This window comes from Schistocerca serialis, chromosome 1 (genome assembly GCF_023864345.2).
Source record: "Schistocerca serialis cubense isolate TAMUIC-IGC-003099 chromosome 1, iqSchSeri2.2, whole genome shotgun sequence".
Lineage (NCBI taxonomy): Eukaryota > Metazoa > Arthropoda > Insecta > Orthoptera > Acrididae > Schistocerca > Schistocerca serialis.
The window spans coordinates 1,033,473,515-1,033,485,515 of record NC_064638.1 but is presented as its reverse complement, the minus strand read 5'-3'; the positions used below and the strand labels follow the sequence as shown (position 1 = coordinate 1,033,485,515).

At 42.2% G+C, this 12,001-nt stretch overlaps 2 protein-coding genes across 2 annotated transcripts in view; one reads left to right on the top strand and one right to left on the bottom strand.

Moving 5' to 3' along the window:
- Positions 1–12,001, top strand: part of LOC126414100 (mannosyl-oligosaccharide glucosidase) — a 413,842-nt gene that overhangs the window by 74,640 nt on the left and 327,201 nt on the right. The window lies entirely within an intron of this gene.
- The window catches only part of LOC126414146 (protein neuralized), an 860,420-nt gene that overhangs the window by 577,750 nt on the left and 270,669 nt on the right, over positions 1–12,001 (bottom strand). Inside the window, exon 2 of the mRNA XM_050083322.1 lies at positions 6,682–6,759. Within this exon, the coding sequence (XP_049939279.1) occupies positions 6,682–6,759 (78 nt within the window). The remainder of the gene's footprint in view (positions 1–6,681; positions 6,760–12,001) is intronic.

Genomic DNA, 12,001 nt, shown 5'->3' with positions numbered 1-12,001 from the left:
GAATAAGTGTGAACTTCACAAATTGCGAAAACATTGTATCCTGTGATTACAACGTCAATGAGTCAGAAATAGAAGCCGGCCGCTGTGACCGAGCGGTTCTAGGCGCTTCGGTCCGGAACCGCGCTGCTGCTACGGTCGCAGGTTCGAATCCTGCCTCGGGCATGGATGTGTGTGATGTCCTTAGGTTAGTTAGGTTTAAGTAGTTCTAAGTCTAGGAGACTGATGACCTCAGATGTTAAGTCCCATAGTGCTTAGAACCATTTGAACCACAAATGGAATCAGTCAAATAGTAGAAATAACAGGGTGTAACGGTTTGTTGGGATATGAAATGGGAGGGTCAAATGTAGGTTAGGCAGGTGATAGATTTAGGCAAAGGACGAGAGAGGCATATCTGACGCCGTTGATAATGGAAGCAAGACTGAAGAAAAATCAAAACAACTACATAAGATCTGTCGATCTGGAAAATGCGTTCGTCAATGCAAAATGTTCGAAATCCGGAGAAAAATAGGAGTAAGCTATAGGAAAAGACCGTAATATACAAATATACAAGGACCAGGAGAGAACAATAAGACTGGAAGACCAAGAACGAAGTGCACAGGTTAAAAAGGGTGCAAGACAGACATGTAGTGTTCCGTACCTGCTGTTCAATCTATACGTCGAAGAAGCAATGACGCAAATGAAGAAGGATCCAAGAGCGGATTAAAATTAAAGATGATAGGTTATCAGTGATAAGATTCGCTGATGACACTGTTTCCTCAGTGAGAGTGAAGAAGAGTTACAGGATCTGTTGAATGGAATGAAGAGTCTAATGAGTAAAGAATAAGGATTGAGAGAAAATCGAAGAAAGACGAAAGTAATGAGAAGTAGCAGAAATGAGAACAGCGAGAGACTTAACATCAGAACTGGTGATCACGAAGTAGATGAAGTTAAGGAATTCTGCTACCTAGGCAGCAAAATAGCCCATGACGGACGGAACAAGGAGGACATCAAAAGCAAACCCGCAATGGCAAAAAGGGAATTCCTGGCCAAGAAAAGTCTGCTAGTATCAAACATAGGTTTTAATTTGAGGAAGAAATTTCTGACAATGTACGTTTGGAGCACAGCATTGCACAGCAGTGAGACATAGACTGCGGGAAAACAGGAACAGTTTAAAATAGAAGCATTTGAGATGTGGTGTTACAGAAGAATGTTGAAAATTAGGTGAACTGTTAAGGTAAGGAATGAGGAGGTTCTCTGCAGAATCGGCGAGGAAAGGATTATATGGAAAATATTGACAACAAGAAGAGACAGAATGACAGAACATCTGTTAAGACATCAGAGACTAACTTCCATGGTATTAGAAGGAGCTGTAGAGGGTAAAAAGTATAGAGGAAAACAGAGACTGGAATACATCCAGCAAATAACTGAGGACATAGGTTGTGCTACTCTGAGATGGAAAAGTTGGCACAGGAGGGAAATTCGTAGCGGACCGCACCAAACCAGTCTAAAGCTGATGACTGAAAAAATACTTCGGTTCATTGGTGGGTTACTGGAGAAATGTAATCAGTCTACCAAGGAAAATGCTGACAAAGCAGTCATGTGACCAGTTCTAGAGTATGGGTCAAGTGTGTTTGACTAATACGAAAGAGGACTAACATGGGTTATTAAAGACACTCGTATACAAAGAAGGGCAGCATTAATGGTCACTGGGTTGAGTCACATTAGAGCGTCACGGAGACGCTGGAAAAACTGAACTGATAGACGCTCGAAGATATACGTAAAATATTTAAGAACCGGCTTTAAATATGACTCTAAGAACATACCAAAACTCCTACGTATTCCTCCCGTACCTATCGCGAAGACAAGATTAAACTAATCACAGCGCGTACAGAGGCGTTTAAGGGGGTTTACCGGTCTTGGAACCTTATTTTATGCTCACGTTCAACTTTTTCTGTAAGAAGTGATTTTTTCCACACAAATCTTAAGCGCTGTGGAGTATAGAGGTAAATGAACGGAAGCGACCGGCAGCACGCGATAACTCCAAGTGACAAAACACAGCCACTGGTATTGACGTGGTAGTGGCTTAGGGTGGTGCCGTCAGTCTTCCCCAAGAATGGACTACTTTGAACTGAAACTTTTTGGGATTCTGTCGCTGAAGGGTGTGAGCCATTCAGGTTATCCTTAGTTCCCAAATGAATATGGAGGTCGCTGTGATCACTGTTTTGACAGGAATACGGCCAACGCCCTCTCCTATTTCTTCCTCTAACAGCTTATGCTACGTTTCTAAAGACGTTGCCAGCAAGATGTCACAACGCTAATCTGTGCTCCCTACTTGCGACACCATTTGCAGCTCTACTACTACATCTTACTACTGCAAGCACGTGAGTTCAGTTTTCATTCGTCGCCATTCGTTCGCTTGCTGTCATTTCCGGAAATCACCGAGAACCGAAATCGCGGTTGTCAGCTCGGGGTTTTTTCCTCAGACTCTGACCGAATAAGAGTTTCTTGGGACCCACGGGCCGCCTTTTCTTGTGTTGACTGGTGTAACCTGTGTCCTGTGTAGAAAAGGCGGTCGTGCGGGCTCAGACGGATACCACATTTTCTCACTTTCGTACTGACAGGGACCTAGAAACCAAAAACTGCGCGCTGGTTAGTTACAGCAGCAGTACTTATAACAGCCTCGTACACGACGTGCTCTGTAGTCGTGACTCCCTCAATTCGAAAATCGAGTACAAGCTTCACAAACAAAGGGGAAATAAAATGCACCATCATTCTCCAGTCAATGGAACCTCCCCACCTTCAGCATACCAGAAAGCAAGAAACAAATAACGCACACCGGGAACGCATGAGCTTGCAAACTTTGAAAGGCTGCAATGCGTGTCGCATGTAGCATATTAGTGACGTGACGTGAAAAGGTCACAAAACTTTGCAAATGTCGCAACTGTGACCAGCCGTACAGCAGGTGTTTCGGACTCTTGCATCTCGCATCCGCAGTTTGGAATTACTTTCACTGTGCAATGAGAAGAATTTCACATCCCTCTTATCTCGAATCTGGACAACATGTGAAGAAAAATGTCCTGTACGATGTTCAATGAACTCCGACGCATTGTACCATGTAATTATGACCGCTCTGTAATATTAAAAGGTGCAAATATTTTTTGTTTTGCAAATATATTCGGAAGAGGAGTAATCGTCGCGTAAAAGAGAGGAAAATTAAAATTTAACGTTCTGCGATAAGATGGTCAACAGACGCTAAGGCCGGTATTACACTATCAAATTTCTTTGTCCAATATCTTTGTCAAATATCTTTGTCCAAGTAATTTGATGGTGTAATAGGGAACTTTGTCAAATGTCGTCAAATATTTCATCAAATCTAGGGCCTCGATGTAGATTTGATCAAAGAAGTCGCTTGTCTTCTGTTCACTGCAATGTGAAATATTACCACGTGGAGCGCTAGAATCGCTGCAGCGTTTTGTCATCTGTAGTGTTTTTATAAACATTGCCGGTAAATACAATTGGTTGTACCGACAACTACAAAATTAATAGAGATGTATAAAGCTGATGAGGCGCTTTACAACGTGAGGCACCCTGAATACAAAAATAGATTAAGAAGATTGGAGACCTAACCTAACCTAACTCTCTCCTGTAGCAAGGAATCTGAATGTTACAGTGAGCCTGTCTTCTACAGATGTAGCAGTTCTTAAGTGAATATTGTGCTTTGTGATATGAGGATACACTTCACTGAGCACATACAGAAATGTATGCTCATCCATTCCTAAGTAATTGATGTACGACTTGACGTCCTCCACTATAAGCTCACGTAACAAGTTTTGTTGAATGCTTTTATCGTGTCGTCGTAAAACCCACGGTTTCCCCCCCGCTTCTCTTCCGCACGTGCACACAGTGCAACTGTGGTACATGCAACTGCTGCGGTTGTTGTCAGCCATCTTGAACTTTGACGAAAAATATGATGACAGTGTAATACCCCTTCTAGTGCTACGTCAAAGATCTTTGTCAAATATATGTGAAGGAATATTTGATCACATCTTTGATCAAATCTTTGACAAAGAAAAACCTGCACGCGTCGTCAGTGATACGGATAGTGGAAGTTGTCTTGGAGAATGTTCCACACGGTCATCTGGCTTACCCCATTCTGGTCGACCAATGCCTGGTGCTGGTACCTGGGTCACTGTCAAAGATCTTTTGCTTCGACTTTCAAGTGGGTATAGCTACCTCGCAACGCATTTCCAGCCATATCTACATATAATCTTTTTTGTTCCTTATCATCTCAGGGGTCGTTGGCTACAGTTCGTGCACATCAGCACAATCACCCTGTACATGTAGTTAATAATTACTTTGCTCATCAGCGAATCTTACATACAGTAGCCTCCCCCTCCCCCCCCCCCCCCTCCCCAAGTTTGGAAACCCCGTGCTGCATACTGCAACGGAGCAAGATTGGAGTGAAATATGTGAGTTATTAGTTAGAGTACAGGATATGATGCTCAGATAGCGATTAATAACGACACAGTGTTGCAGGCTACAGATAATTATTGTACATATACATACATATTGGTATTGCTCAGTTTTATATAAACTGACTTTATCTATCCAAGCAGCTCTACCAAACACTCCACGTGGCGCAAACAGACGGCACGACTTTTAGAGATACTTTTTTTTTACAGTTCTGTTCACTTGTAGCTCCGTTTGTATGAAGGTAGAACAAGCCGTGAAAGAAGGTAGTACACGCACCGAAAGTAATTAAAAAGGGCCCCAGTCAGATTCATTATTATTCACATGTAAAGATAATCACTTTGCACCAACAAGGCAAGCCTGCGACCAATACCAAAGAAACTGAAGATATTCATTAGGGGATTTGCCAAGACCATACGCCGTCATCGAGATACAGGCTCCTATGATGATCATTCCCGATCAGGAGTACCCAGGAAAATATCTGAAAGCTAGTAAAAGTATTTAGTAGTGACCAGTAAATATAAGAGATTCAAAAGTCTCCGGGAATTGTACGCTGAACTAAACATAACTAGGGATACACTAGTGAGTGGTCAACAATGAGATGCCACCTGGCAAGAATACAACCTCCAGCGTTATGTGGCAGCAAGGAAACCGTTGTTGCGCCTTGTTAACAAGGAGAAAAAGGCTTCCCTGGGCTAACAGACATCAACACTGAACAGCAGGGGAACCAAACGTTTTATCATGCGTTTCTCCAGTGACGTGCCAAGACAATTGTTTTACACCTGACTGGGAAAGAGTTTCTTTTGTAACACGGCAAGTACACGAAACTGTGTCAGAACTACGTGAAGTCTGTGGGTTCGCAGAAAATTTTGAAAAACGTGGAATGGCCTATCCAGTCCACTGTTTGTAACCCAGTCGAGCTACTACGGGATGAGGTGGACAAGGAAATCCAAAAACGGCGAATCATGGGTGAGATACATTTTTCGGGTACCCTTCAGCAAGAATAGAAAACAATAAAATGAAATTTTGTAATGTATTCTTGTCCATTGTCCATAATCAGTCTAGCTCGTGATAAAGAAAGATAAGTACACGTGCGTGTGCGTATGCGTTTGTGTGTGTGTGTGTGTGTGTGTGTGTGTGTGTGTGTGTGTTGTAGCAGATTCCAAGCAGGGCTTGCCGAATACAATTTCCTCATGATACAGAAGAAAACACTCTAGACCAGTGGCAGTCAGCCTGGTCCATACCAGCCACTAGTAGGCGTTCTCGCTTTCGTGGTGGGCGGTATGCATTTTAAAAATATTTTCATTACGTTTTCATAACATTTTGACATAACGTGTTTGGGAAGTAATTTTTATTACATGCTTTAACTTGCTGTAACTCTGATTCATAAATAAAAGTTACTTCCCTACTTTATAAATTACCATTATTTGGAACCGGTTGGCAAATAGAAAATTTTATTAGTAACAAAGATACAAAAGTGGGCGGTAGGTACAAAATGTTGACTGCTCCTGCTCTAGACGAACGAATCGACGACTTTGTAAGAGGTATCACACCAGTGGATTGCACAATCAGTACCCTTGAAACCGATCAGACAGCGCACATTCCAAGGCGCACTTTTCACTGTGTGTGTGGGTGGGTGGAGGTGTGTGTAAGCAGGCTAAAATGTACATTAACGAACTGATTTCCATATGGATATCAGGATGCCAAGTATCCAAAAATATAATGATTTTTTTTATCCGTACATATTTCATTAACTTACGCCTAAATTTTCCTTATTTTCGAGAGTACTACGACCCCAGCATCTAACTGCACAAAGTCCCGAATATAATGTTCTTGTACTAGCATTAAGTTATCTGACGATGACCTAAGAAGCCGAAAGCTGATTCACTACGCCCTAATAAATATTATTGTGGAAAATTAATACTTTTCAAGTTATTAATATGTCTGTGTCCATCCAAGAATTAAATAATGGTACAGTAAATCATATTAAATTCCAAATGTGACTGGTTGTATATCATGCCTACATAAACTGCTAATTAAAATCACAGGTGTAGTTCGTCATCCACAGTCGATACCCATGTCCCAAACCAGTTCAGAGATTCAGTTACATGAAACATGTAGAAGAGCTTCAGTTAGCACGCCAGTCTTATACACTACAGATGTTCCGCAACGAGCGCAAACGCCCGTCTACTCTCGCTGCTGTCAACACAAGGTGAAGGAGGCGGAGCTTACCCCTTTCGCAGCGCACAGGTCCCTGCGACACGCTTACTGCTGGCTGGACCGTTCTGCCTCCACTCCCTGCACCCCCTTCTGAAAGCGGCAAAAGCAGACGTGCGAGGATCACACAATGGAGAAAACAACACTTTCGCTGCGCTTTTCATGGTTACCAGGTAATTAGGCTCCTCTGTTAACAGTGAAGTCCAGTACCAAAGAAACTGATAGAAATACTTGAACAAACGCCAGGAGAACCGGGACTACAAATATCCATCGGAAAAACAGAGGTAATGAGATGCAACAAAGTTGCACCATCAAAATTAAGCATAAAGTATGGATATATCATAAGAATAGACCAATTTAACGTTAAACATCAAGGAGAGGTTATCAACCTAATGGAGGGGGAAAACAGTCATCAGAGCAAGATTACGAAAGGTGAGCTTAGTATTTCATTTATCAAATGGTTCAAATGGCTCTGAGAACTATGGTACTTAACTTCTGAGGTCATCAGTCCCCTAGAACTTAAAACTACTTAAACCTAACTAACCTAAGGACATCACACACATCCATGCCCGAGGCAGAATTCGAACCTGCGACCGTAGCGGTCGCGCGGTTCCAGACTGTAGCGCCTAGAACCACTCGGCCACCCCGGCCGGCTTTCAATTATCATACGATAATAATTATGAATCGTTCTCTATAGACAAAGAAATTACAAGACAGTAATTCGGCCAGAAGGCTCATACTCATTAGATATACTAATTTTAGTATCAATTAAAGAAGATGAAACGAGGAAAAAGGGGAGAGAAACTGTGAGGAAGATATTATAACATAGAACAACCGTAGAACCATTTAGAAGAAGAAGTAATACAGAACTGTACAATCAGGTAGAAATGATTACAAACGAAATTAGGAGAAGGAGCAATCTAACGAATCAGTTCTAGCAGGCCGAAAAGAAAAATTGAACGGCTTTTTTAACAATTAGAAGGAAACCCCAACAAGTTTAGGACAATGCATTAAGATCTAGAACAAAACTGGCATAAATAAGCAAGAAATGGAAGACAGAACAAAGTATAGGATGGGCCGAAAGTCACAGCCCATCGAAACCTAACTGAAAAAAGATTCTAATTCTGAAATAGCTGAATACTTTATTGAACCTACAGATTATTTATAACTTTCTTTCTTTGGACAACTGTTTAAAAAACTTTAAGCTTGGGGTCATCCGCTGCAGATCAACTTTCCTCAAAATGTTGCCGTAAATTGTAGTCAGCCTTCCTCGTAGGTGGAACGTACTGAAATTATTATTCCAATCGTGTACTATTAAATCATAATCGCTTTTGTGCCTAGTTTTTAAAGGAAAAACTGTCTCTTCATTATAAAAGATATTCGCAACAGAATCAACAGTGAACAATGTCGGAGATGTTTGATTTAATAGCTATGCAGTACGTTGTTTCTATCAATAATTAGATTAAAGCCGGCCGGAGTGGCAGTGCGGTTCTAGGCGCTACAGTCTGGAACCGCGAGACCGCTACGGTCGCAGGTTCGAATCCTGCCTCGGGCATGGATGTGTGTGATGTCCTTAGGTTAGTTAGGTTTAAGTAGTTCTAAGTTCTAGGGGACTGATGACATCAGATGTTAAGTCCCATAGTGCTCAGAGCCATTTGAACCAATTAGATGAAAAAATATAGCAGTCACTCTGGTGTTTGTATCCATAATTAGCGAAAACAAACAAGATTGCCTCAATGTTTTCTATTGATTATGGTTCAAATGGCTCTGAGCGCTATGGGACTGAACTTCTGAGGTCATCAGTCCCCTAGAATTTAGAACCACTTAAACCTAACTAATCTAAGGACATCACACACATCCATGCCCGCGGCAGGATTCGAACCTGCGCCAGTAGCGGTCACGCGGTTCCAGACTGAAGCGCCTAGAACCGCTCGGCCACACCGGCCGGCCTCTCTTGTCCGTAGGCAACGTTCGGCCGGCTGGAACGTTGTACAGTGGCAAGCTGCACTAGATTACTAACGCTGGGTTTTAATCAAGCAAGGTGAATCTCCAGATCTCAAACTGTGGAAATTTGTCATTAGTTGAGATAAAGAGGCTCGTGTTATTTTCTGTTGCCTGTTGGGTGCGTTAATTCAAGAAATGTTTGTGAAATCTTATGGGACTTAACTGCTAAGGTCATCAGTCCCTAAGCTTACACACTACTTAATCTAAATTACCCTAAGGACGAACACACACACCCATGCCCGAGGGAGGACTCGAACCTCCGCCGGGACCAGCCGCACAGTCCATGGCTGCAGCGCCTCAGACCGCTCGGCTAATCCCGCGCGGCAATCAATAACTTTCAGCAGCCTTACTTGCTTCTAAGATTCAGGTTGATCGTTGTATATTTTGCTGGGTCCTTTTATTTACACTGAGGTTCTGTCAGATGTACCATGGGAGCGGACTAAAGTGACAGGCGACAGTTGCTAGGTTGAATTGTGTAAAAAATGGAGTGTAGAAAAATTAGGACTTTGTACAGGAGCTGATTACCGCGCATTGAGCGCCCCACAGACCAATCATCATCATCATCATTATCATGTAAAGTGACAGGCGTAATCTTTAACTTGATATTCGAACTGTATGAGAGGTATGTACTGTTATTGTTATTAAAGGAGTGTGGGCGTCATGTTATTTCTTTAATTTGGTTTTTGCTTGATCTCATTTAATAAATTTTATGTATATAGACTGAAGCGGTGAGTGAAAATTTGTACCAAGGGCAGGAATCGAACGCGGGTCTCCTGCTCACGAGGCAGGTGCGTTGGCCACTAAGCCGTGTAACTCTTGCAGAATTTATTAAACGAATGAAATGACACAGTTTCAGAGACGTTACTGGTCTTACATAGATATGGCTTTATGTAAATAGACTGATGCGGCGATTGAAAATTTGTACCAAGGGCGGTTATCGAACCAGGGTTTCCTGCTCACTGAGCCACCTTGGCACAGCGGGTCACACAACTGCGCAGACTACCTTGGCACGCCTCCCTCCTCGATCCAGATTCTCATTGCCGCCCCAGTCTACTTTCATATTCCTCCTTAGACGCGAACAGAATCGCTGAGGTTCTCTGTGTTCTGGATAGAACCTCAGCATCGAAGGTGCTGGTACTTCTACAAATGAAATGACACAATTTGAGAGACTTTACTGGTCTTTATATATATAATATGTACACAGACTGAAGCGGCGAGTGAAAATTTGTACCAAGGCCAGAAATAGAACCCGGAATTTGAATCGAAGAGGGACGCGCGCCAGGGTAGTCTGCGCAGTTGTGTGACCCGCTGTGCCATGGTGGCTCAGTGAGCAGGAAACCCTGGTTCGATAACCGCCCTTGGTACCAATTTTCAATCGCCGCATCAGTCTATTTACATAAAGCCATATCTATGTAAGACCAGTAACGTCTCTGAAACTGTGTCATTTCATTCGTTTAATAAATTCTGCAAGAGTTACACAGCTTTCTAAGTGTTATTATTTTGTGCTGTTTAAATTATTGTCCGTTTTGGAGGTCATTATATAAGACGAATGGAAAAATGGTAATTGGAACACGTGAGGCAGTACTGACCCTACGACTTATCTTAGAAGCCAGATTAAGAAAAGGCAAACCTACGTTTCTAGCATTTGTAGATTTAGAAAAAGCTTTTGACAATGCTGACTGGAATACTCTCTTTCAAATTCTGAAGGTGGCAGGGGAAAAGTACAGGGGGCGAAAGGCTATTTACAATTTGTACAGAAACCAGATGGCAGTTATAAGAGTCGAGGGACATGAAAGGGAAGCAGTGGTTGGGAAGGGAGTGAGACAGGGTTGTAGCCCCTCCCCGATCTTATTCAATCTGTATATTGAGCAAGCAGTAAAGGAAACAAAAGAAAAATTCGGAGTAGGTATTAAAATCCATGGAGAAGATATAAAAACTTTGAGGTTCGCCGATGACATTGTAATTCTGTCAGAGACAGCAAAGGACTTGGAAGAGCAGTTGAACGGAATGGACAAAGTTTTGGAAGGAGGATATAAGATGAACATGAACAAAAGCAAAACGAGGATAATGGAATGTAGTCGAGTTAACTCGGGTGGTGCTGAGGGAATTAGATTAGGGAATGAGACACTTAAAGTAGTAAAGGAGTCTTGCTATTTGGGGAGCAAAATAACTGATGATGGTCGAAGTAGAGTGGATATAAAATATAGACTGGCAATGGCAAGGAAAGCGTTTCTGAAGAAGAGAAATTTGCTAACATCGAGTATAGATTTGAGTGTCAGGAAGTCGTTTCTGAGAGTATTTGTATGGAGTGTAGCCATGTATGGAAGTGAAACGTGGTCGATAAATAGTTTAGACAAGAAGAGAATAGAAGCTTTCGAAATGAGGTGCTACAGAACAATGCTGAAGATTAGATGGGTAGATCACATATCTGATGAGGAGGTACTGAATAGAGTGGGGGAGAAGAGGAGTTCGTGGCTCAACTTGACTAGAAGAAGGGATCGGTTGATAGGACATGTTCTGAGGCATCAAGGGATCACCAATCTAGTATTGGAGGGCAATGTGGAGGGTACAATTCGTAGAGGGAGACCAAGAGACGAATACACTAAGCAGATTCAGAAGGATGTAAGTTGCAATAGGTACTGGGAGATGAAGAGGCTTGCACAGGATAGAGTAGCATGGAGAGCTGCATCAAACCAGTCTCAGGACTGAAGACCACAACAACAACAACATGTAAGACAACTATAAAATTCCTAAGGTATGCTCATTGTACTGTTTCAAATGATATTACATTCTGGGTATCATTGTATATGCTTATTGTAAAACTGTAGTTCTGTGGCTGATCTCGTAACTGGGTATACACTTTAACGCTTGGGTTTTGTGTTGTTTAATAAGAAGTGATTATCTGTGGAATGTTACTACGCCTATCTCTCGAACCCAGCACCATCACTCCCAACAACCGTCACACATATCGTCCCATTCAACATCTAGCAATACAGAAATAGGGTAATGGTTTGCTAAAAACATCCATTGGTTTTTCAAAGAAATCTGTATTGAAAATCACGCCTATCCCTTTATTCCAAAGCGACAGTCTTGCCCTGGTTACACAGGGACATGGTTTATTGTGGCAGACTTCAAGTATTAAAGTGGAATTTTAAACTGGTTCGTTAGGGGTGGGTTGGCGAATTCCAGACCTTAGGGTCGTTTCGATATTTAGACGTAAACGATTGTGTGCCAAATCAGTTACCATTCAGTAACACTGCTATGGCCCATATCGCTTCTGGAAAACCCTGTGGTAGGGTTATAAACACAGGAGATTCAAATTTTAAAATTA